Raw genomic sequence first — 26,651 nt, forward strand, 5'->3', positions numbered from 1 at the left:
TAGTTGGACACTGTACTTTGGCTAATTTGGTTGTTCTTCCAGATGGGAGTCAGAATGATGTTTCCATTTTGGGAAGGGACTAGACCAAGGGATAATATTGAGGTAAGATTGGAGTGTAAATGGTTAATGACCTGTGTAGGAGCTGTTTTGAGAAGGTAAAATGGGGCATGTATCAAGCATACATTGTGATTTGGTGCATTAATGTAACAGGTGCTTGACCTGATCAGTGGTGAAAGGGCAGAATTCATACCGAATTCTGTCAGCTTGTGAACTGGAGGGCAATGGATCATATAAGTTAAGGAAGCAATGAATTTGTGAAGAGGGGTTATTCAGTGATTAATTTTTATTACTTTGTGTTCAAAGTAGTTTGCCAGTTGGTCCGCTGATGGTACAGGTTCATTTATGACCATTACTGGTTGAGTGTTCAATAGTTTGTTGACTAGAATCATATAGTTTCTTAGGATTTATTGTTTGTTATCCTATTGATTTCGAATAGTGAGTGGTTTTTGCTTTAATGATCATGAGTTTATACTCTTTTGTGAGTTTTTTCCCAATTGGTTAGATTTTCAGATGTTTTGTTTTTAGTCCAAATTCTTTCATATGTTCTATATTTATGTTTCATGTGCAGAAGGTCATCACTAAACCAAGGAGATAATTTTTTATTGGGTCTTGACTTATCTAAAACTGGTGCTGTTTTGTTAAGGACAATTTTGCATGTGTCATCCCATTGTTGGATGAAGTTTGTGCATGGGGGTAGAAGAGAATAGTTTAGTGAATTGTTCATTGGACCAGAATTTTATAAGGTCAATGTTGCCTGTAGTTTTAATGGTGTAAGGTTTGCTGTCTTTTCTAGTTTGGTTGTTGGATTCTCTCCAATTAAGTTTAAATGAGAGGGTACTGTGGTCTGACCAAGGAATTGGAGATCACAATGGTTCGGATATAATAAAATTTGTCAGTATGTCTAACTGATGACCTTTTTATGTGGGAGGATGATCCGTTGAATAGTGAGAATTTCCACATATTGAAAAAATCTAGAAAATGTTTAGTATTTTGGATGGAGGGATGTTAGGCTTGAGTACCTCTCATTTGGCTGGCCTGGCCTAGCAAGATTTTAAGGATGGTGAAATTTAGCCTTAGCTGTTAATTTTATTTCTTCGAATCCTACTATTTCAGTCCAAGACCTAAGCTGTGCGTTGAGCTTTTGTCTGAGAGAAAGGGGATGGGATTTGATATACCACCTTTCTGTGTTGTTATTATTATTATTATTACATTTGTACCCCACGCTTTCCCACACATAGCAGGCTCAATGCGGCTTACATAGTAAAAAGTAGATAGAATTACAAAGTCTTGAAAGAGATATTACAAATTGTGGTGAACCTAGTAATAGAGGGGTAAAGGGATATGTAAGTTGGACAGGGAGAGGTAAACAAGGATAGGATGTGTAACAGGAGAAGAATTTGGGGAGGGTAAGGCGTAGGAAGGATGGAGAGGAAAAGATTGGGGATGAGCATAAGGAGATTGGAGACATGGTCTAAGGTATAACAATCGTAGGACAGGAATCATGTGGGTCATTAGGGTAGGCTTTCTTGAAGAGATGGGTCTTCAACGCTTTCCTGAAGGGTAGATGGCCGTTGATTGTTCGGATGGATCTTGGTAAAGCGTTCCAGAGCTCGCTGCCCAAAAAGGAAAAATTGGATGCATAGGAGGATGTGTACTTAATACCTTTGCAGTTGGGAAGGTGTAAATTGAGGTAAGTACAATCGGAAAGTGTTTTACATATTATATATGGGTACTTATTTTTGTACCTGGAACAATGAAGGGTTAAGTGACTTGCCCATAGTTACAAGGAACTGCAGTTCCCCTAGTTAAGAACATAAGAGTAGCCACACTGGGTCAGACCAATGATCCATCTAGCCCAGTATTCTGCTTCCAACAGTGGCCGAGCCAGGCCACAAGTACCTGGCGGAAACCCAGAGCACTGAGTCTTATGTTTTTGTTGCTGGCACGTCGCTCTTTCATTATCCCCCCTCCCTTTTAGTGGCAGTTTTGAGTGACTGTCCATGCCATTGCTTTAGGCTTCTCGGGTGATTTTTTTTGTTTGGGAACGGAGTTACGTTGCAGTTCATTCCTTCCTTGTTTGCATGTTAGCTTTGTGAATAATTACTAGCAAGTCTCCTAGTTACACAGCTTCTTACAGGCAGTGGTGATGTCACTGTAAACTGTGCTCTCTCTGCTGGCAAATACCCATTCATCTGGACTGCTCTAGCTAGAATCAAAGAAAGGAAGTTAACAGGTAAGGGTTTAATTGTACTCTTTTTCCCTGAAATGTTTTTGGAGCTTTGCTATCATATTGTAGAATAGAAAGTAACCTGCTTATAACATAGTAACATAGTAGATGACGGCAGAAAAAGACCTGCATGGTCCATCCAGTCTGCCCAACAAGATAAACTCATATGTGTATACCTTACCTTGATTTGTACCTGCCTTTTTCAGGGCACAGACCGTACAAGTCTGCCCAGCAGTATTTCCCGCCTCCCAACCACCAGTCCCGCCTCCCATCACCGGCTCTGGAACAGACCGTATAAGTCTGCCCTCCACTATCCTTGCCTCCCAACCACCAACCTCTCTTCCCCCACCTGCTCCGCCACCCAATTTTGGGTAAGCTTCTGAGGATCCATTCCTACTGCACAGGATTCTTTTATGCATATCCCACGCATGTTTGAATTCCGTTACCGTTTTCATCTCCACCATCTCCCGTGGGAGGGCATTCCAATCATCCACCACCCTCTCCGTGAAAAAATACTTCCTGACATCTTTTTTGAGTCTGCCCCCCTTCAATCTCATTTCATGTCCTCTCGTTCTACCGCCTTCCCATCTCCGGAAAAGATTTTTTTGCGGATTAATACCTTTCAAGTATTTGAACGTCTGTATTATATCACCCCTGTTCCTCCTTTCCTCCAGGGTATACATGTTCAGGTCAGCAAGTCTTTGCTCATACGTCTTGGAACGCAAATCCCATTCCATTCTCGTAGCTTTTCTTTGCACCGCTTCCATTTTTTTTAACATCCTTCGCAAGGTACGGCCTCCAAAACTGAACACAATACTCCAGGTGGGGCCTCACCAACAACTTGTACAGGGGCATCAACACTTCCTTTCTTCTGCTGATCACACCTCTCTCTATACAGCCTAGCAACCTTCTCACTACGGCCACCGCCTTGTCACACTGTTTTGTCGCCTTCAGATCCTCGGATACTATCACCCTCAGTACCTATCAGACTCTCACCGCCTAACACATACGTCTCCCATGGATTTCTATTCCCTAAGTGCATCACTTTGCATTTCTTCGCATTGAATTTTAATTGCCAAACCTTAGACCATTCTTCTAGCTTCCTCAGATCCTTTTTCATGTTTTCCAGTCCCTCCCGGGTGTCCACTCTGTTGCAAATCTTAGTATCATCCGCAAATAGGCAAACTTTACCTTCTAACCCTTCGGCAATGTCTTCCCCCACCTGCTCCGCAACCCAATTTTGGCTAAGCTTCTGAGGATCCGTTCCTACTGCACAGGATTCCTTTATGCATATCCCACGCTTATTATTTTAATGTATTTGTATCCCCTTTACGCAAAGTAGGTAACAAAAAAAAAATACACACAATTAATACACTAAAACATAGCAAACAACAGTAGTCATCAACCCAATTAGCTGAAAAACAATTACTTCAGTACATTTCATTCTTCAAGAAATGCCTTTAAAAAATAGCGAGTCTTTAAGAATAATTTGAAATGCTGAATATTATCACACGGTCTTCAATGTCCGGGCAAGCCGTTCCATAGCAGAGGAGAAGGCATTGTCCAGGCTTGTACATTTTTAAAACATTTACGAAAATAATCGGGCACAGTCCCATATACACACTGGCGTATCAACACAAGAACCTCGAACATAACTCTAAACCTAACAGGCACTCAATGCAATTTTTTTAATACTGTAGTAATATGTTCTGATCTAGACACTCCAGTAATCAAATGTGCCGCCGCTCTCTGTGTGGAGGAGTGGCCTAGGGGTTAGAGCACCGGTCTTGATATCCAGAGGTACCTGGTTTAATTCCCTTGTGATCTTGGGCAAGTCACATAACCTTCCATTGCCTCAGGTAAAAAACTTAGATTGTGAGCCCTTCTGGGACAGAGAAATATCCAGAGTACCTGAATGTAACTCACCTTGAGCTACTACTGAAAAAGGTGTGAGCAAAATCCAAATAAATAAAATTCTGGATGACCTGCAGAGCCTGGAACCTAAAAGATGACCTACCCAGATATAAAGAATTACAGTAATCAGTTTTTATTAGTACCAGACTCTGCACGATCGTCCGGAAATCATTCGGCGGCACTGTCCCCTTCAATTTGCTCAATATCCAGAGCTCTGTGTATTGCATGAACAGTGCTATTGAAAAAGGCCAGAAGATCTCAATCTCCGAGCAGAGAAATCCAGTCCAGATTTTGGTTCTCTGCATGACCCCAGGTGCTTTTCTTGCCTTTGTACATGGATGCTGGTTGCATTGTATGACCGATTAAAAGCTCCTTTGTGTGTAGTTTTATGTCTGGAGGGAAAGGGAGAATTCTTAGGTGACGCCGGTGATGGATTTCTATAAATTCATCCTCATGCTTTCTGCTGTTTTCACCCTTGTTTCTCTTGCAGGGCCTTTGATAATATGGTGACGTCAATGATGATGCAAGTATGCTGAGCAAGACTCCCAACTGCTTCCTTTGCATTCGTTGAGAACATTCCGCATTGTAAATGTCTGTATAATCATGGATTGGCTCTATTTAAATGTGTACATAGTGTTCTGTACGTGGGCCTTTGCTGTAAAATAAATTTAATTTCTCTAACATGATAGCTGGCTGATAGTTGTTGATGCTTGTGTAGTTGTTTTCAATAGCCCTTCACAGTTGGCTGAAGACGCACATTCCCCATAATCATCACCATGTTCGTAAAATCAATGACATTCTCCATTTACTACACACACCCAAGTTTGGTATGAATAAATAAAGACATAAAATAATTAGGTCAACAAAAATTGGAATGTTTTTGCCACCGAAAAATGATTGTGTATCAAGCTGGAACCCTGGGAAAAAGTAATTAAGATTAAAGAACCCAAAAGACTTGCATGTCTTCCCACCCTTTATCATTGCAAGCCTGAATTAGTACCAACAAAAGGTGAGAAGTCCAAAGCTCTACAAAACAAACCAGCGTATGAAAAGGGGTGGAGAAAAACACATCAAACAATATGCAAGCCTGCATCAGTTCAATTTCCAAAAAATTACTTTAAACAAGGCCTACAATAGGAGAGAGTGGTGGATGCTTGGAATGCCCTCCCACGGGAGGTGGTGGAGAGGAAAACGGTAACGGAATTCAAACATGCGTGGGATAAACATAAGGAATCCTGCTCAGAAGGAAGGGATCCCCAGAAGCTTAGCCGGTGGTGGGAGGCAGGGCTGGTGGTTAGGTGGGGATAGTGCTGGGCAGACTTATATGGTCTGTGCCAGAGCCGGTGGTGGGAGGCGCGGCGGGTGGTTGGGAGGCGGGGATAGTGCTGGGCAGACTTATACGGTCTGTGCCCTGAAAAGGACAGGTACAAATCAAGGTAAGGTATACACAAAAAATGGCACATGTGAGTTTATCTTGTTGGGCAGACTGGGTGGATCGTGCAGGTCTTTTTCTGCCGTCATCTATGAGTAGGTCTCCCTCCCACACTCACAGTAATTGAGCTGACTCAAATACTCCTGGCTTATGAATCAAGCTGTATTTATTGTTTGAAGGAAAGGTCTAAACATGCCAAACATAGAGCTTTCTGGGATAAAGTTACTTAGAAGGTGCAGATTGGGAAGAAGGTTGTATGCAAAGATTTAAGCACCCTGTGTCAAACTATATTTATTTAGTTCTATTTTGCTGAACACCTTTTTCAGCAGTAGCTCAAGGTGAGTTACATTCAGGTACTTTTCTGTCTCTGAAGGGGCTCACAATCTAATTTTGTACCTGAGGCAATGAAGGGTTAAGTGACTTTCCCAAGATCACAAGGAGTAGCAGTGGGATTTGAACCGGCCACCTCTGGATATCAAGGCCACTCCTAGGTACAATATGTATAGAGTGTAATGGTTAGGGCAGTGGACTGAGAACCAGGGATGTCCACATTCAAATCCTACTGTGGCTGCTTGTGATCTTGGGCAAGTCACTTAACCCTCCTGTGCTTCAGATATAAACAGATTTATGCCCTGAATATAACTAGTCTTGAGCTACTACTGGAAAAGGCATGAGGTTCTGAGAGAAAAGGACATTTCTCTGGATAAGTGATATTATTTTTCTCTGTGCTTGGTAACTTAAAAGATTGTGTTTAAAAGAGGAATTGTAGGTTATTGATAAACACAGAATTAAAAAACAAAAACTTTATTAACTAGTCTTCGCACCCTTTTCCCAATAGTTTTCAAACTTTAATTTTCTGCCACAGCATTAACAGATAGACTTTAGAAGGCAAAGCAGGGCCTAGTTCTGTCATTCTCACCCCCTCCCCAGCTCCCACCCAACCCTACCTCAACTCTTTGTTGCCAGCAACACTCACTGTGCACCACTCACCACTCACTGTCACTCAGGACCCGCCCTCAGCCACTCCCCTTCCGGACATAATTCGCAACCCCAACGTTCTAAATGAAGCCTCAAAAGCCCCTCAAAACCGGAACTGTGAGGCGCCAGAGTTATCTGGTTTGCCCATGCCTCGAAAACGGAAGCCAGATCTCTGAAGCGCCGTATGCCCCGCCCTCGCATCACAACGTCATGACGACGAGGGCGGACCACACTGCAGCAAACTACGGAGCGCCACGTGATCTGCACACTGCTGGAAAGTAAACGCGATCGGACCTCGCAGGTACCTCGAGGGGGGTCGGGGGACACGGGTCGCGAGGCACACTGCAGCAAACTACGGAGCTCCACGTGATCTGCACAGTGCTTGAAAGTAAACAAACGCAATTGGACCTCGCAGGTACCTCGAGGGGGGTCGGAGGACACAGGTCGCGAGGCACACTGCAGCAAACTACGAAGCTCCACGCGATCTGCGGAGCACACTGCTGGAAAGTAAACAAACACGATCGGAGCTCGCAGGTACCTTGAGGGGGGTCGGGGGACACGTGCCTGCAGGGTGCTTCAGGGACAGCTGCGTCGCTCCACATGCCTCCACAGCCTACAAACCCCATCTCCCCCTGTCCCAAAACCTTGCTAGCGCCCGTTTCATCTCTCCCAGAAATGGGCCTTTTTTACTAGTGCTAAATAAATTACATATATAATCTTAAGGCTCTTTATATTCATCTGATATTCCTAGTATTTTGAAGTTTTAATTAAACAACTCTATAATACTAAGATGCAGACAACAGTCCAGCAGCAAGAGGGGTACTATCCAGTTTTTTGCACTGAGTGTCACATGTATGATTATCTCCCAGTTGGTGAGAGGTTATATGTGTGTGCTCGATGCAAAGAGCTTCCAGCTCTCGGAGAACAAGTCAATTCTCTTGAGACTTGAGTAGCAGACTTGGAGGAGCTGAGGGAGACTGAGAGGTACATAGAAGAGGCCCCCTCTTTCCTGTCTGGTGCGGCTGTAGACCTCTCTTCTCCCAGTGCTGATTCAAAATGGCTGCCGAGAGTTCAAGCAGTGACCTTGCAAGACTTCTGTGGATGTCTCGCGAGGCTGCCGCTTGAACTCTTGGCAGCCATTTTGAAGCGGCGCCGGGAGCAAGACAGTCTGTAGACGCGCTGTGCAGGCAAGAGGGGGCTCTTTTCTGCCCCAAAGAGGTCACTAGACCACCAGGGCACCACACTAAGGTAGGGGAGGGGAGGATAGGACACGGCCAGCCTGCCCGTTCATCTGCAAATCCGGACAAATGGGCAGTCTGGCAAAACCCGCACGGATGCCCGGCTGTCTCCTCAAAAAGAGGACATGTCCGGGTAAAACCGGACGTATGGTAACCCTAGTCAAAGAAGATTCAGACAGCTAGTAAGCAAAACGTTTCTTGGGACTCTGATTTCCAATGAAATTGCAAAGCTCCTGTAACCCTTAGGAACCATCAGATATCCTGTACTTCTTCCTCCTTCTCATCTTCCTCCCAGGCCTGCCATCAATGTGATTGATTCTCACTCTGCCGCTGCGCTAACCTCAGAAGCTTATGAAGCTTTTGGTGTGGTACTTTTCATCATTCCTCTCTCTCGGTTTGGCTCTGTTCCTCGTGAAGAATAAAGGCCCATGGGAAAGTCTGACATCTTTGAAAAGTGCATTAAGAAACCTCCCCTTGGGAAGCTTGCTGTTTACCACTTGAGAACTCCCGGATTTTATGGTGATGACTTTAAATTGAAAGCCAAGCAAGCTCATTTCTAAATGCCACACTGTTTGTTAAAATGTTTCCAAGCTTCCAGCAGTGGTGGATCAGTTGTACATGCCTGTGAATGTTTTAAAGACAGAACAGGGGGGTGAAGGTGTTTCTACCTAGATCATCCCTCCCCATTTGAGATACCCAGAGAATGTATCGCCCACGGCCACTAAAATGAGATTCCAGTGCTTGTCCTCCATCTGTATAAAAGAGCAGCAGCACACGAGTAAAGAAAGAACCCAGAGCAGAGTCAGAAGCAGCCTTAAAGGGCCAAAATCTCCAGCAACCGGGGGGGGGGGGGGGGGGGGGGGGGGGGGAGGGCTTAGCCTGTACAGCACAGGTACATCTGAACCCACACTGTGACCTTCTCATGAGAGCCCTGTCTCAGCATCCTACGTCTGATGGTCTTTACAATGAGATGAAGGGACATTCAGAAACTCAGAATAGGGTTTGACATTTTGGGAATAAGATTTGCCCTCCTATGCACTGGGCATTTCTGTCTGGCAAGCTGAGTGTTCCTCAGACACCCCAAAACCTGTAAAGGGCAGAACTTCTAATATTCCCTCATTATCAGTGGAGGAGTGGCCTAGTGGTTAGGGTGGTGGACTTTGGTCCTGAGGAACTGAGGCACAGGCAGCTCCTTGTGACTCTGGGCAAGTCACTTAACCCTCCATTGCCCCATGTAAGCCGCATTGAGCCTGCCATGAGTGGGAAAGCGCAGGGTACAAATGTAACAAAAATAAAATAGATACTATTGGAGATTCTACATGGAATGTTGCTACTATTGGAGATTCTACATGGAATGTTGCTATTCCAGTAGCAACATTCCATGTAGAAGGCTGCGCAGGCTTCTGTTTCTGTGAGTCTGACGTCCTGCACGTATGTGCAGGACGTCAGACTCACAGAAGCAGAAGCCTGCGCGGCCACATTGGTGATCTGCAAGGGCCGACTTCTACATGGAATGTTGCTAGTGGAATAGCAACATTCCATGTAGAATCTCCAATAGTAGCAACAGTGGAGGAGTGGCCTAGTGGTTAGGGTGGTGGACTTTGGTCCTGGGGAACTGAGGAACTGAGTTCGATTCCCACTTCAGGCACAGGCAGCTCCTTGTGACTCTGGGCAAGTCACTTAACCCTCCATAGCCGCATTGAGCCTGCCATGAGTGGGAAAGCGCGGGGTACAAATGTAACAAAAATAAATCCCAGTCAGCTTTAGCACACATCTAGTTCCCGCTGGACCTCACGTGTGTTTGTCCCCTTCAAGGTCCCAGAAATCTGTGATTTATAAGCCATAAGCCATGTTCCCTGCTTGCACCATGTACACAGACAGTGCTGATCTGCTCCTGCAGGCAGAAAAGAAATGACACCATACTAGCTTGTAAAATCAGCGTACAGCAGAAACCTCAGTTTCCTGTACGATTGCATGAATATTGCTGCTTATGGCACTAGGACATAGGATTGAAATGCAAGTCTTAGTTAATCCAGCTGTCGTGCAGCTTCAGAGTAAGTTTTCCAACAAAATCCCTGAGCCCTGCCCAGACGGGGGAATAAAGGGCCGTCTGTCTCCTCTCCTCACTCTCCTGGGATCTCTCCTGAACAGAAGCAGATTAAAGACCTTGTCATCCATCTGGCATTTGTGTTGCGGTCTCTAGTCTATGAATTAAAGACCCAGGACTCCACAAATTAATTTCACTGCAAACCTCAGGTCAGTCGCAGGATCCTGTGGTCTGCTCTGTTTATGAAACCTCCTCTCATGTGCCCACAAAACTCTTCTGCCCTGTTTGCCCCCACCACGCCCATCAGCTGCCCCTGACTTTTTTGGCACAACCACAGTTGACGGGTGTGCCTCCAAGCAAATGCACAGCTATGTAAAAGTCTTCAGGACCTGGCATCTTTTTTCACATTTTGCTGGTTAGAATGTTCAGTTCAAAACATTCTTGTAGGATCTGGTTTCATGATCTACAGAATTTAAGAAAAGGAAGCCAAAAAGTCTTATTTGCAGGTATAAGTGCATTCACTCTGTGGCTCCTCAGAACCTCTCCACTCTCAACTCTCCCTACATTCCTCCCCGGGAACTCCGTTCACTGGGTAAATCTCTCTTATCTGCACCCTTCTCCTCCACCGCTAACTCCAGACTCCGTTCCTTTGATCTTGCTGCACCATATGCCTGCAATAGACTTCCTGAGCCGGTCTGTGAAGCTCCATCTCTGGCCGTCTTCAAATCTAAGCTAAAAGCCCACCTTTTTGATGCTGCTTTTAACTCCTAACCCTTGTTCACTTGTTCAGAACCCTTATTTTATCATCCTCACTTTAATATTCCCTTATCTCTTGTTTGTCCTCTTTGCCTGGCCTAATTAGATTGTAAACTCTGTTGAGCAGGGACTGTCTCTTCATTTTCAAGTGTACAGCGCTACGTATGTCTAGTAGCGCTATAGAAATGATAAGTAGTAGTAGTAGTCTTTGGGATTCCGGAATCTTGCTACTCTTTGGGATTCTGCATGGAATCTTGCTGCTCTTTGGGATTCCGGAATCTTGCTGCTCTTTGGGATTCTGCGTGGAATCTTGCTACTCTTTGACCTTATCCCTTATGTGTACTGTTTGTCTGTCCTGATTAGATTGTAAGCTCTGTCGAGCAGTGACTGTCTCTTCATGTTCAAGTGTATAGCACTGCGTACGTCTAGTAGCGCTATAGAAATGATAAGTAGTAGTAGTAGTAGTAGCCTCAGTACTAGGTGAAAGCAGTAGCTCAAGGTGAGTTGCATTCAGATACTTCTCTGTCCCTGGAGGGGCTGATAATCTAAGTTTGTACCTGAGGCAATGGAGGGTTAAGTGACTTGCCCAAGATCACAAGGAGCAGCAGTGGAATTTGAACCGGCCACCTCTGGATTGCAAGACCGGTGCTCTAGGCCACTCCTCCACTCCTATTATACCTACTCACCCCCCCTCTACCTTTGCTCAGAGCTGGACAGCACCATTTATTGTGTGTGCTGGTTCTCCACTGGTGCACTGTATTCCTTTTCATCATGGGAGTGACAGGCCCAGCTCCTCTTGCACTGTGGGGTCTGGGCTCCCCTTTACTATCTGTTTTTCTCTTCTCGTACTGTGAGGTGTGGGCTTCCCGTGGCCTACTGCTCCAGTCTGGCTGATGGCAAGCCTCCTCTTGTCAGCACCAGTTTTTTTTCCTACTGGCAACCCCACTCATGTTCTGCTGGTGGAGCCTAACCTCCCTGCCACTGCGCTGCTTCCAGATGTGTCCTGCTGTGTGCTATTCATAGGTTTCTTTGCACATGTGGAACCCTCGGTGACAGTATTTTGAGTTTAGTAATAATACCTTCTTAAAAACCTAGGGGTAAATAGCCAATGGCAGTCAGCGGTTTTTTTGGCCACTGCCGGCATTAAGCATAAATACTCAGTGCCAGGCCATGTCCGGGCATCGGCATCGAATATCCGGGTTTACGCAGCTAGGCATCCCTTATCCGGTGAAGTGCAATATTCGGCACTTAACCGCTTAAGTGAAACCAGATAAAGATTTGTTTTATGCGGTCTGATTGGTCTGGTTAAACTAGTTAACCACATAACTGTCGACTCTGCCTCTCCGGACCACCCACAAAATATCCGGCTATGGCTTTGGCAGTTAGTGCTGATATTCGGTGACACAAACCAGTAAAACGATAGCCCTGGACAAGCAACTTAACCAGCCAGGAGTCTCTCCTGGCCAGTTCATTCACCAGGGAGTCGATATTCAAAGTGATTTATCAGGCTCCAGTTCCTTAGCCCCAAAGATGAAGAAACTGTTTAGTTCAGAAAACATCACAGTTTGACGAAGAATGCAGTGATGTTGCCAGCTGTGTGACAGGAAGAAGAATCCGTCCATACCACATGGTCCTCACCTCTCTCCCTCCCTCTCAAAAATCCCTCTTTAGCTTAACGTGTTCTTTGAATCTGGTATTTTCAGAGCATATCAAGGCACAAGACTAACCTCTCCCTAGTAGAGTGAGGGGTGGAGGCAGTTACCCAACATCTCATTTGGGGGTTACCGCTGATCTGTGTTCCTTATCATATGATGCTAAACTACCGTCCAACAAACAACTGGAAACGATTGTATCCTTGGAGAAAGACTATGGGAATTGGAAATCTGTCAATGCATCTCTTATGCAGGATAGACGCTGCTGGCTTGGAAAGTAGAGGCCCAGAATGGTCGGAATGGCTCCTTGTAAGCTGCTTAAGAGGTACCAGGAAGATGTCCTTAACATTCCCTCTGAGTCTTCTCTGCCACAGGACAAGCTGCTTTATCTACCAGGGCTTGGAAGGAACAGGAAGTGGGATGGGGGCTCGAAACTGGATGCCACTCTTGTTGAAAGTACATAAGTACATAAGTAATGCCACACTGGGAAAAGACCAAGGGTCCATCGAGCCCAGCATCCTGTCCACGACAGCAGCCAATGCAGGCCAAGGGCACCTGGCAAGCTTCCCAAACGTACAAACATTCTATACATGTTATTCCTGAAATTGTGGATTTTTCCCAAGTCCATTTAGTAGCGGTTTATGGACTTGTCCTTTAGGAAACCGTCTAACCCCTTTTAAACTCTGCCAAGCTAACCGCCTTCACCACATTCTCCGGCAACAAATTCCAGAGTTTAATTATGCGTTAGGTGAAGAAAAATTTTCTCTGATTTGTTTTAAATTTACTACATTGTAGTTTCATCTGTCTTTGTGGTGCCAGGGCTACATTTCTTATTAAGAAAGATTGGATTATTTTATTTTTGTTTTTATTTTTGTTACATTTGTACCCCACACTTTCCCACTCATGGCAGGCTCAATTTTGTGCCTTGTATTTTCATGATACCCCATATGCAAACTACCTCCCATACATATGAAGTTTATCATACACCTCAGCGGTGCTACTGAACTCAGACTTTTCAATCTATAAGATTTACACACCCACCTCCTCATCGGTCTAACGGTGGAACCATTTTCAGCTTTCATATTACATTTTTCTTTTTCAGCTACTTTTATGTACACAGATAAATATATTTTTTTCTCTTTAGCAGCACTTCAATAAGATTAATTTAACAAAACTACTCATCTCCAGATAAACTCCATAACGATCAGTCAGGGGATTACTTAATCTTTTGAAGGGTTCCTCACAATTTTTTGAGACTTATACCAGTTTATTTTTACATAGCAATGCAATTTCTGTGCATTATAAATGTGGGTGTTATATGCATAAAAATACGGTAAGTATACAGTGCGCTGGTGTCTGCATGAGGCTTTTTTTGTACGTGCACAAAAGCTGGTTTCGCATAGGTCACTCTCAACATTGTGAGCTAAAATTGAACTAACTGATGTGCAAAGCCTGGCGCACTCTATTGCATGACCCTTCTGTGTGAAAGGAGCGGCTCGTTCTTTCTCCGGATGTACTGAGTGTAACTCTTGCACGAATGCTGGCGATGCTTCCTCCAGAAGAAGACCAGGTGAAAGGGCCAGATGTTAATCAGGTTGGTTGGCTGGAGCCCATTGTACAAACACCTCTGGTGGAACTCCTGAGTGTATCAGTTCTGTGAGATCTCACTGTCTGGACACAGAAATTCCTGTTTGGGACTGTCTCTATGTAATGTATTTTGCTAGGCCTCAGCCTCACCTCTAGTCTATCCCATTGATGTTTTATATTCCACAGTTTTCTCTAGGTATTTAATTGTGGGATCCTTATTCATATGAACCACATCCTCCGACAAAGAGTTCCAGAGCTCAACTACGTACGACCACCTAAATTTGCAGGAAAGAACTAAAAACAAACCTGTTCAGAAAGGCATATCCCACCGACCCAACATAAGAACCTGAGTGCCTGCAACACAACAAAACCAAAGATCGTAATGGACACAACTCAACTCTCCCTTCCTCTTTACTGTTCCCCCAATGTAACTACCATACATGAACCTTATTCTACCACAATTACACTTTGTATTTGTTCATACCGGAACTGGTGAACGCCGTTACGGTACTATGTAAGCCACATTGAGCTTGCAAATAGGTAGGAAAATGTGGGATGCAAATGTAACAAATAAATATGGTTCTGACTGTCTCAGTCTATGACTCATGAATAGATTCCTGTCTGGGACTGTCTCTATGCAAAAGAAAACAAAGAGGGGGAGGAAAACCCTCACGTGCAACGAACGCATCTATGATGTCACTAACGTTTGTGACATCATAGTTGCGTTCTACCGTCACGGTGTACAGCAGTACTGGATTTTCTCAGCTAAGGAATCCCAACAGCAACTTTTTTCTTGATTAAGCCATCAGCCAAACACAAGAGATTTAATAGACCCCTGATGCAGACCTTGCAGCCGAAACACGGCCGTGTCGGGTCGTTATTTTAGCTGTTATATTAAAGACTTCTTGACATCCTCCTTCAGCTGTCCTCACTTTTTTTTTGTTCTATTACTGTCTCTGTGCAATGCATTCTGCTAGGCCTCAGCCTCATCTCTGGGTATTTAATTCTCATTCAGGGTTTTTCAGTCATGTCGTTCTGACCCCTCATGTCTCTGTCAAGCTCCTCCTACTCTGCCTCTTGGCTTCACCCCTGTAACACTTCAATTCTGTGGCTGTGGCCCAAAGCCACCTCCCCCTTCGGAAATGCCTTAATAAAACATCATCTCCTACTGCCATGGGACCAGTCTCATTATAAGAGCTGAAAACTAGCCATGCTGGTAAGAGAGTTTCAGATCCTTTCCATGGCCTATTTTTCTCGAAGGGGGTACTCCCCCCCTTCTCATAAAAATGAATTCTCTATATACAAGCATCACCCGTCTGTGTCCTTACCCCCCCCTTTCAGTGACATACATCGCCCCTCTGTGTCCCTGTGCTATACTCCCATTCCAGGATCTCCCTTCTGTGTCCCTATCATTCCCTATGTCCAGCTTCTCCTTTCTCTCTCTCTCCATTCCCTGTCCATCATGGCCCAGCATCTTTCCTATCCTTCCCACATGTTCCAGCTAGAGAGTTGCATATGGACAGGAATCTAACCCATCCCCGCAAGGAATCTCCTCCATCCCCTGTACTAAAATAACCCAACCCAACCAGAGCTGGTGGTGGGAGGCGGGACTGGTGGTTGGGAGGCGGGGATAGTGCTGGGCAGACTTATACGGTCTGTGCCAGAGCTGGTGGTGGGAGGCGGGGCTGGTGGTTGGGAGGCAGGGATAGTGCTCGGCAGACTTATACGGTCTGTGCCAGAGCTGGTGGGGGAGGCGGGGCTGGTGGTTGGGAGGCAGGGATAGTGCTGGGCAGACTTATACGGTCTGTGCCAGAGCTGGTGGTGGGAGGCGGGGCTGGTGGTTGGGAGGCAGGGATAGTGCTGGGCACACTTATATGGTCTGTACCCTGAAGAGCACAGGTACAAATCAAAGTAGGGTATACACAAAAAGTAGCACATATGAGTTTATCTTGTTGGGCAGACTGGATGGACCATGCAGGTCTTTTTCTGCCGTCATCTACTATGTTACTTCTCATTGCTAGAGAATGTGGTAAAGGCGGTTAGCTTAGCGGAGTTTAAACAAGGTTTGGATGGCTTCCTAAAGGAAAAGTCCATAGACCGTTATTAAATGGACTTGGGGAAAATGCACTATTTCTGGGATAAGCAGCATAAAATGTATTGAACTTTTTTGGGGATCTTGCCAGGTATTTGTGACCTGGATTGGCCACTGTTGGAAACAGGATGCTGGGCTTGATGGACCTTTGGTCTTTCCCAGTATGGCAATACTTATGTACTTATGAGATTTTGCGGCTCTTATCACAAGACCGGTCATCTTGCTAATGCATCTTTTGCTACCAATAGAGGGGGAAGCTGCTAAGCGGGCGATCTTGGCTCCCCAGCAGGAGTGTGGGAGACTTGGCAGGTCTACTTTTAAGCTCCTGCACTTACATTAGAAACATGAGTGCTGTAAGTGTAGCAGGGACACATGTAATGGTAAGTGCCTCGCCTTTGTCCCATCCATGCTCCGCCCCTGCGTATGCGCCTCTTGCAAATTTGCACTACGGGTGTTAAGCAAGTATTTGCAGAATTGCGCTTCAGTTTCCTGCTAGCACTGATGCAGGTAAGAACATAAGAGTAGCCACACTGGGTCAGACCAATGGTCCATCCAGCCCAGTATCCTGCTTTCAACAGTGGCCAAGACAGGTCACAAGTACCTGGAAAAAAATTCAACACCATAGGGAGTGCTGAAGAGACACTCAGCAGATTATAACTGTTTCTTCATGTCATCCTACCCTGTTTCTTCTAATATAGTTTATTACTTCTGACTTATAGTTCTTTTGCATTGAAAATCATTTTATTGAGTTCTATCCAGTGGCGTTCCTAGGGGGACTGACACCTGGGGCGGATCGCCGATGCGCCCCGCCCCCAAGGATGCAGTGCCCCCCCCCCCCCCCCCCCCGCGAAAGGACACCCCCTGCGAAAGACCCCCCCCCCGGGTGCACGCCGCTGGGGGGTGCCGCGCACGCCTGTCCTCCGTTCATTTCGTGCTTCTTCTCTGCCCCGGAACAGGAAGTAACCTGTTCCGGGCAGAGAAGAAGCATGGAACGAACGGAGGACAGGTGCGCACGGCATCCCCCCAGCGGCGTGCACCCGGGGCGGACCGCACCTATTGTCCCCCCCCCTAAGAACGCCACTGGTTCTATCTCAGCTACATCCCTCTTTTCTTTTATAAGTACACTAGTAAAAAAGGCCCGTTTCTGATACAAATGAAACGGGCGCTAGCAAGGTTTTCCTCGGAGTGTGTATGTTTGGGAGAGTGTATGTGAGAGTGACTGTTTGAGAGTCAGAGTGAAAGTGTGAGTGTGTGAGAGAGAGAGTGAGTCTGGGTGTGAGTGTGTTTGTGAGAGAGTGTGTGTGTGAGAATGAGAGTGTGTGCAAGTGTGTATGTGAGACACAGTGTGATAGAGTGTGTGTGTGTGTGGCCATCCATGCTCCTCTGTCCCCTGCCCCCTCCATTCATCCCTTTCCAGCATTTCCCCTCTCTGCCTGAGGCCTGCCCTGCAATCCATATCCATCCATGCCCATCTGTCCCCTCCATTCATCCCTATCCAGCAATTCCCCTCTCTCCCTGAGCCCTGCCCTCCCAATCCATGGCCATCCATGTTACTCTGTCACCTGCCCCCTCCATTCATCCCTATCCAGCATTTCCCCTCTCTGCCTGAGGCCTGCCCTGCAATCCATGCTCCTCTGTCCCCTGCCCCCTCCATTCATCCCTTTCCAGCATTTCCCCTCTCTGCCTGAGGCCTGGCCTGCAATCCATATCCATCCATGCCCATCTGTCCCCTCCATTCATCCCTATCCAGCAATTCCCCTTTCCCTGAGCCCTGCCCTCCCAATCCATGGCCATCCATGTTACTCTGTCACCTGCCCCCTCCATTCATCCCTATTCAGCATTTCCCCTCTGTGCCTGAGGCCTGCCCTGCAATCCATATCCATCCATGCGCATCTGTCCCCTCCATTCATCCCTATCCAGCAATTCCCCTCTCCCTGAGCCCTGCCCTCCCAATCCATGCCCATCCATGCTCCTCTGTCCCCTGCCGCCTCCATTCATCCCTTTCCAGCAATTCCTCTCTCTCCCTGAGCCCTGCCCTCCCAATCCATGCCCATCCATGCTCCTCTGTCCCCTGCCGCCTCCATTCATCCCTTTCCAGCAATTCCTCTCTCTCCCTGAGCCCTGCCCTCCCAATCCATGCCCATCCATGCTCCTCTGTCCCCTGCCGCCTCCATTCATCCTTTTCCAGCAAGTCCCCTCTCTCCCATGACCCCCCCTCGCATCCATGCTCCTCTCTCTCCCATGTCCCAGCCTGGCCCGCCCTCTTCTCCCCCCCCCCTTCGCATCCATGCCCCCCCCCTTTCGCATCCATGCATCCCTTTTTTTTTTTTTTCTTCTTTTAAAATTTACCTCCGTGGCGGTTCCGGCAGCGAAGCGTCAGGGAAGGAGGCGGCGCTCCCGATGTCTAGGTTTCCCTTCGCTGTGTTCCGCCTTCTTTTGACATCATCCTTGACGTCAGAAGAAGGCGGAACACAGCGAAGGGAAGGCTAGACGTTGAGAGCGCCGCCTCCTTCCCTGACGCTTCGCTGCCGAGCGATGCGATTGGTTGAGTGTCATTGCTCCGCCCTCGACGTCATCACGTTTGACGCGTGGGCGGGGCAGACACAATGCGATCTCACCCCCTTCACTTTTGGCTAAGAGAGGCTTCATAGAACGTTGGAGGTGCGTTTTATATAGAGAGATAAGTGATGCCGTACTGGGACAGACCGAAGGTCCATCAAGCCCAGCATCCTGTTTCCAACAGTGGCCAATCCAGGTCACAAATACCCGGCAAGATCCCAAAAGAGTACAAAACATTTTATGCAGCTTATCCTAGAAATAAGCAGTGGATTTTCCCCAAATCCATTTTAATAATGGCTGATGGACTTTTCTTTTAGGAAACTATCCAAAACTTTTTTTAAACCCCGCTAAGCTAACTGCTTTTACTACATTCTCCAGCAACGAATTCCAGAGTTTAATTACACATTGCGTGCAGAAGTACATTCTCCAATTTGTTTTAAATTTACTACTTTGTAGCTCCTCTCTTGAATCCACTCTTCTGTTGTTCACGGTATACATACACCTTCCAAGTATGATGAGTGCATGGGATGCTCATGAGGATCAGGAGGGGTCTTATTACTTGGATCCAAGATGGTGGGAATACCAAACTATGAAGAACATTTAAAAAACATTCAAGGTGTGCACATTGCTTATTCACCCCCTGTCAGTCGATTATTATTAATGGTGCCATGCTGCATTTCCCTCCCTTCTCCCTCCTACCCTCCACACGTGGTCTGGCATCTCTCCCTTCTGTTCCTGTCCCTGCAAAGCTTTCACAATTCCCTCCCCACCCCCCACCCCCATACATTTACATCACCTCCAGTTTTTACCCAGGCAGCGCAAGTGGCACTCAGGCTGCGTGCCTGCACCGGGGCTTTCTCTCTGAACCATTCCGCCCACCTGATGCAACTTCCTGTTTTCTGAAGGGCAGGATGGTTCAGAGAGAAATCCCTGGTGAAGGCCGCAGGCAGCCTATGAGTGCCGCAGACAAAGACTGGAGCTGATTTTAAGGCATGGGGGAGCAGGTGGAGGGAGGGAATGGCAAGAGCTTTGCAGGCCAGGAAGGGAACGTTGAGATACTGGACTGTAACTGGGGGGGGGGGGGGGGGAGTAATTGCGAGAGCTTTGAGGGCTGGGCTTCAGACATACCCTTGGTTGAAAATTCCTTCCTGTACACATTACTTGATTTGATTTGCTTATTTTATTTTTTGTCTATTAGATTGTAAGCTCTTTGAGCAGGGACTGTCTTTCTTCTATGTTTGTGCAGCGCTGCGTACGCCTTGTAGCGCTATAGAAATGCTAAATAGTAGTAGTAGTAGTCTCTTGTAACCAGAGCTAATATTGTGATGTCATAATGCCTCAGGCCACCAATAAGAGCCAACCTCATCAGTGATGTCACAATGGCTTGATTGTCCTATACTTGGCTCACTTTTATTACATAGCTCTTTGAGCAGGGACTGTCTTTCTTCTATGTTTGTGCAGCGCTGCGTACGCCTTGTAGCGCTATAGAAATGCTAAATAGTAGTAGTAGTAGTAGTAGTAGTCTCTTGTAATCAGAGGTGATATTGTGATGTCATAATGCCTCAGGCCACCAATAAGAGCCAACCTCATCAGTGATGTCACAATGGCTTGATTGTCCTATACTTGGCTCACTTTTATTACATAGCTCTTTGAGCAGGGACTGTCTTTCTTCTATGTTTGTGCAGCGCTGCGTACGCCTTGTAGCGCTATAGAAATGCTAAATAGTAGTAGTACTAATGCCACTTTCTGTGCACATATCCACATACATGCTAGTACTCTAAACAGCGAGGCATATAACGCGTGTAGATCAGTAGGGTAGCCAGACACGGTATTCTGGGTGGGCCTGAGCCCAAACCGGGTGGGCATACAATTCCACCCCCCCCTCGCGCTTTCTGTCCCTGCCCTGCATACAGTCTCCTGCCCCCCGCATGCACCTTCTGCACCTGCCCCACACCACCGACCCCCCCCAAAAATAAAATAAATACCTGAACTGGTGGGGGATCCCCAAGCCTCACCAGCTGAAAATGTCCTCCTGCAGCCAGAACAAGTGATTTTCCTACCTGCTACAGCTGGCTTCTCGGTTTTCAGGTATGTGCAAAAAACAAGCATACGCACGAGGTGGGGGGGGGGGGGGGGGGTTGGTACTGTGGCACTGGATGGAAAGCGCTGCCAGCCAATGCTTGGGGATCCCCGCTAGCCATAAGGGTGTCAGAAGTTTTGGGTGGGCCCGAGCTAAGGCTGGGTGAGCCCAGGCCCACCCGGGCCCACCCATGGCTACACCCCTGATGTAGATGTGGGTTATAGAAGCACCCTTTCTATGCTTATGTAATTGAATGTATGTTGCTGAGAGTTGCAGAACGAAAGGGGAGAAGTGAATTAGTCTTTGAGATATTAAATTGCCTTTATTACATGAATACAATTAAGAACAGACAGAGAACCTGAATCATAATGTTTACAGCTTTCACAGATCAAACATACAGTACATAGAAAGAGAGGAGAAAACAGCATGCCACGATCCCTCCCAGCACAGACCCGTTGCTCCCAAACGGCCACAGCGCACTCCCAACCCATCTTCCTTAACCTCCGAAAAAGGGTTTAATTTCTAGTCTTTAGTAAAACATCTAGCAGTCTCTATGACAAGTGACTTTTGTCCTCCCTGCCCAAATAGTTGCACAAGTTTATGTGTTAATGCCTTGGCTTCCACTGCGCTCTCGGAGCACCTCTGCCTGCCTGCCTGTGGCAGGGTTCATGAGACTCCCTCTAAGACAGGCCATGGAGAGGAGCAAGTGACTTCACCCAGTCCCCAACTGTCCCACAGCACAATGCAGAATTAGCTTAGGGGGGGCGCAGGGTCCAGAATCCCCACTGGGCATTGCTCAGTGCAAGAGTTAATTCATCAGCAGTTACAACTCCATTAGGAGTGGGAAGCTCTCACATTCCTTGAAGTTCACCAGGTAAAGACCGTGTACGGTTGCAAGTCGGGGAAAAGAGGGTCATCGCATGTGAAAGATCGAAAGGGCCTTCCAGGAGGACGCATACTTTTCACTTCTGACAGTTTATTTTCCCCGCTTGTGTATATTTTCTTTTAACTTTACTTACTATGAATTATTGATATTTCCTGCTCTGTCAGGAACGTAAGAGGGAAGAGGAGAGATCCATCTCCACTCTTTCCCCCTTGGCAAGGATCAGTATCCCTGAATTTCTAGGAGCAGGGCCTTGTAAATCTTCCATGGCCCTGGGCAAAAAATGTCCATATACTATGAATAAATAAAATAAATAAATAAGGGACACCACAAAAATACCGAGCCAGTGAGAGGAACAGATAGTGACATCAGAAGGAATGAGATGGTAGAAGAAGACCATCCCTCATAAACTGATTGTTGTGATGCTTTGGGACCTGGAGTGTGATTGGGATACATAAATATCTCTTAAAGCTTCACTGAAACCTACTGAAGTTCTTTGAAGAATAATAAAATGTGGCAGACTCCATGCAAAAAGCAGTCCGGTTGGGATGCACAGTTAGCTCCAGAAACCCAGCGAAGCGAGTGACTCGTTTACTATAGGGAATTTGGTACAGTGGCAGGAGGCCGGGATGGCCTACCAGATGATGGGTTTGGTTTCATTGCAGAAATGTACACACAGTCTATCCCTACTCCTTTTTGAAGTGAGAGTGGAGGGAAATTTGAAGAATTGCTGCCAGGTATGAAGAACAGCCTGGAATGAGCTGGAAAGACTTTGCCAATCGTTGCTGCCCCCCCTGCTCTCCTCCCTAAACTCCCATCACCAGCATCTTCACAGTTTAAAAATCAGAGATGACAGATGGGAACCTTCCAGACTCTTTGACAACCTGTAAATACTCCCCAAAATAGTTTGGAATGGGAATGTGGAATAGTTCTTTAGTGAAATTGGATGAGGGACTCTTTGGTATGAGTTTCTTTTCAGGTAAAACAATAGGGAATTGGAGATATCCCAAAAAGCCATCAGTAAAATCAAAGGAGGCCCCAGCGTTTTCTTTCACTGGGTCCGAAGTTGCTTCTCTATCAAAGTGCACAGGTGTCACTCTCTAGACACGGTCCCGCCTTAATGAGATGGGTGGAAGATGAAGTCATGGAATGGGGAAGGTCAAAAGAGGTACCAGGAGTGAAAGTGCGACAGGAGAACGGAAAGGGAAGAAGAAGAGAGTTGGACAACTGGGTAAACAGAGGAAGTCAGGCAGAGAAGCGGAGAAATGGAATGGAGAAAATGGGGATGGTGTGGAGAATTTGGGAGCGGAAGAGGGATGTAGAACGTGGAGGTGTAGAAGGAGCAGTTGAGTCATGTGAAGACAGATGTTCTCCATCAGAAGAACAGTGTTGCTGTCCATGTTTCCTGACAATCACTAGCGCTTTTGCTGTGCCTCTCACTAGAATCTGCGTCTTGGGAGCCATTTCACTAAAGCAGTCATTTTCTAGTCACCATCGTGAAGTCAAAACCAGACCTCAGGAGGAAAGAGAAAGAGTGGCAGTCAAAGTGTATCTTGTGTTCAGAATGGGGAGTTGCTTCCCATCCAAACGGCATGATCTTTAGTTATTGTATACCTGCCAGTCAGACGTCTGTCTGTCCAGGCCTTGCACTAAATCCAGAGTTCTTACAGAAATGGTATGCTCTCTGAACTTTCAGGAGTGTCATTGGAGAAAACTCTGAAGGTTGCACAAGAATTTCTGTGCTAGGGAAGCAGTGAATGTCTTAAACCCAATTTTTTTTCCCTAGCAGCTGTATTCCTTCTGCTAAACATTCTCTATTTTAACAACTCAGTGGCCTTAGGGTGAAGGTTCCTGCCTTACTTCTGACAGTGACCAGTTTGGAAGCAGTGGCAGTGTTAACCCTTCAGGTACCCTACAGGTATTGAAACACCAGCTGCTCCTTTCTGGGGGGGGGGGGGGAAGGGGGGTTCAGTCCCTTCCCTGAGGGGTCCTGTCGATGCTGGCTAATATAAGAATAAGGTTATACAGACTTGTCACTTCCAATGACAGGGGCAAACATGACACAGTACGGCAGCAGCATCTAGGTAGTTTTGGGAAATCTACCTCGTATGGACGTAGACCTTCTTTTCTGTCTTAAAACATTGAGGAATCTTCTTTCTGGAGACTTGACTAAGGGGGAGAAGTGGTGATGTACAATCTCCATGTAAGAAACTGCTTAGGATAGTCCAGAGATAGCTGTGTAGCAGAAGGTTGAACTGATAATGAAACCCCCCCCCCCCCCCCCAGAGAACAGATTAGACATCACTAGAGGAAGGGACATAATGACATCTTCTGGAAACAAAACCCTACCCCCCTCCAACCCGCTTGTCTGTCTGTCTTTTTTTTTCTATCCAACCCACACTGCCCAAAAGAGTTCTGCCATCTTGGAAAGTAAAAAAAAACAAAACCCAAAACAAAACCTATGAGATTCTCCACTACGATTTTTGGCCTCTGAATGTTATTCTTAAAGCTGTCTTTCAGGTTTGGAATTCTGCTAGAGGCTGCCATTCCCCACCCTCCCTCCCCAGAGCTAGCCCCTGCATTTTGGTTCGAGTGTCTGTATGGTTGGTGAGATAGTCTCTGCTTTCCGCGCACCTCAGAGGTAGTGTGGCACAGATGGGCAGCCGTAGACTTGGCCTACCTTGGTACTGCAAAGGAGAAAATGCCTGATGCAACGCAAGCCAGAGAGAAAAGGAAGCACCCTTCTTAACCTTTGCAAAGAACAAGGGTAAGTACATCAGAAACACTTTTTATATATTACCTCTTTTCATAAAATATAAGAAAAATAGACAATGTACATATATCACAATGATAAATAAATGTAACAGTCCTTTCCAGCTCGAAGGATTCATCGTGTATCTCTGCATTTTGCTCGCTTTCTAAAACAGAACGCAAGTGTTCAGTTGAATCAAATGGGGTGAAGAAGTTGCAATGAAAAAAGGTGTTCCCCAAGTCCTCCAGTTTGGTCCGTCTGTGAATTTTCTGGCTGAATTTATTTGGTAGCAAGAAATGTCTGGAGCAGTGAAATTGAGGTGTTCCGTCTTGTCTTTTCAGAAGCAGTTTGGTCTGGGGTCCTCACACGCTTAAGCCCTTTATCAAAGTGTCCAGGGCCTACCCTTCCTCTAAACAGGCTGCCTTTCTTTTGCACAAGGCTATGTGAGAATTTTCCAGGGCTAGGGAGCACTAGATCAATTTTATTTCCAAGGGCAAGGTTCCCAAGGATGAGATGTCTGTTTAAAGTCCTTTCTTGGGTGAGGGGGAGCAGGTGGAGGTCTGCTAAGCTCTGCCTTGCCCTGCTCAGGAGACGGGGCAGAGGATGAAGGTGAGCGCTTTCATCGTTGGTGTCCCTCCTGACCAACAGATAGAACTTTGCACCTCACAGAATACTAGTGGAAGTTGGCTTGAGGGACTTCCCTGGGATTCTCTGAGGTTCTGAGCTGATGAATTTGAGGGGAGCTGAGGGCACAGGTAGGCAACACTGTGCCTGGAGGGTCTAAGAACATGAAACCACATTGCTCTGCTTTCTGGCAACAGAGACGATAACTTCAGAGAGCTCAGCTAAGGGAGGTTGTGGGGCAACTGGGTAAAACTTTCACCTTTTAGTAGACTAAAGCAATATTCCACAGAGAAAGAGCCATGGACTCTCATTTGGAGTTTAGCTTAGGGATTTCTTTCTCTGCTTGAGAGCTAAGATCAGTAACCCTGTATTAGGTGAGAGGTGGGAATTCTTATGTGATACAAAATCATTTTATTTCATATTCATAGGCGTTTTATAATTCTTGAACATTACAAATAGAAAAAAAAACATGTCAAGGGACACCAGAGCCATTAGTAATGGGAACTTGGAAGGGTGCTGGTCCCAGGAGGGACCTCCACCTCCATCTCCTCCCTCTTAACACTGCTACTAGAGAAACTTTACAACCAGAATGGGGAGCTGCAATCATTCCCCCCCCACCCTGTCTTGCCTTCCTGTATTACAACCACCTTTGATCATCCTTCTTCTCTGGAAACTCTTAGCAGGACAAATTTGACAGACCAGCTTGGCCATGGGAAGAAAGGTTGGTAAGAAACCTTAAAACCAGAGGAGTCCCAAACAGCAGTTCTGCAGCATTAACTAGGGGACAGGAACCTGGCACAGTCTAGACTAGAACCCAGGCGGGTGGCGGTGTGGTGGACTCACTGGCACCCAGGCTTGCACTTGTTCAGACCTTCAGCACTGGGCCCATTCCAGCACCAGGCCTGTGCCTGCTTTCTCACAGAATTATTTGGAAACAGAAGCAGCACAAACAAGAAAGAAAACCTGCAAATACATCGACAAGGAACTGTTTTTCAGTGTCACCAGTCCTGTCCTTTTCTGAACACTTTCCAAAATGCCTTCTCCCCCCGTAGGCGTTTCTTGGGTTCAATTATTTTCATACCAGGCTAAACCTGAGCACCCCCCCCACCCCCCAACAGTAGAACTGTTAGATGTATTCAGTGCCCAGTAACCAGAATAAAAGAAGTGGGTAGACCAGTGTGGTTCCAGATGACTTATTGAAGGTAAAAATGACGGTGCAGTCCTGTGTTTCAGTGCCACATACAAATGATCTCAGCCACTGATGTAAATTGCAAAGGTAAGGGCTACAGCATCCAAAAGTACAGCATTCAGATTACTGACGAGCAGAGCGCCAAAGCGAAAAATGCATTCATGCTTGTCTATTACATCTTGCGTTTTTCGCGTTCAGTTCTGGTCGCCGTATCTCAAAAAAGATGTAGCAGAATTTGAAAAGGTTCAAAGAAGAGTGACCAAAATGATAAAGGGGTCGGAACTCCTCTCGTATGAGGAAAGGCTAAGGAGGTTAGGGCTCTTCAGCTTGGAAAAGAGACGGCTGAGTGGTGTAGAACGAGTAGAAGTGAATTGATTTTTTACTTGTTCCAAAAGTACAAAGACCAGGCGACACTCGAGGAAGTTGCATGGAAATACTTTTAAAACAAATAGGAGGAAATATTTTTTCACTCAACTCTAGAAGCTCTGGAACTCTTTGCCGGAGGATGTGTTAACAGCAGTTGGAGTATCTGGGTTTTAAAAAGGTTTGGACAAATTCCTGGAGGAAAAGTCCATAGTCTG

At 46.3% G+C, this 26,651-nt stretch overlaps 1 protein-coding gene across 1 annotated transcript in view; it reads left to right on the top strand.

Moving 5' to 3' along the window:
• The window catches only part of LOC115470951 (trafficking protein particle complex subunit 2-like protein), a 39,667-nt gene extending 34,780 nt beyond the window's left edge, over positions 1 to 4,887 (top strand). Inside the window, exon 5 of the mRNA XM_030204595.1 lies at positions 4,692 to 4,887. Within this exon, the coding sequence (XP_030060455.1) occupies positions 4,692 to 4,737 (46 nt within the window). The 3' untranslated portion in view covers positions 4,738 to 4,887. The remainder of the gene's footprint in view (positions 1 to 4,691) is intronic.
• Positions 4,888 to 26,651: the final 21,764 nt, after the last annotated feature.

Source organism: Microcaecilia unicolor, chromosome 5 (assembly GCF_901765095.1).
Source record: "Microcaecilia unicolor chromosome 5, aMicUni1.1, whole genome shotgun sequence".
In the NCBI taxonomy this organism is placed as follows: Eukaryota; Metazoa; Chordata; class Amphibia; order Gymnophiona; family Siphonopidae; genus Microcaecilia; species Microcaecilia unicolor.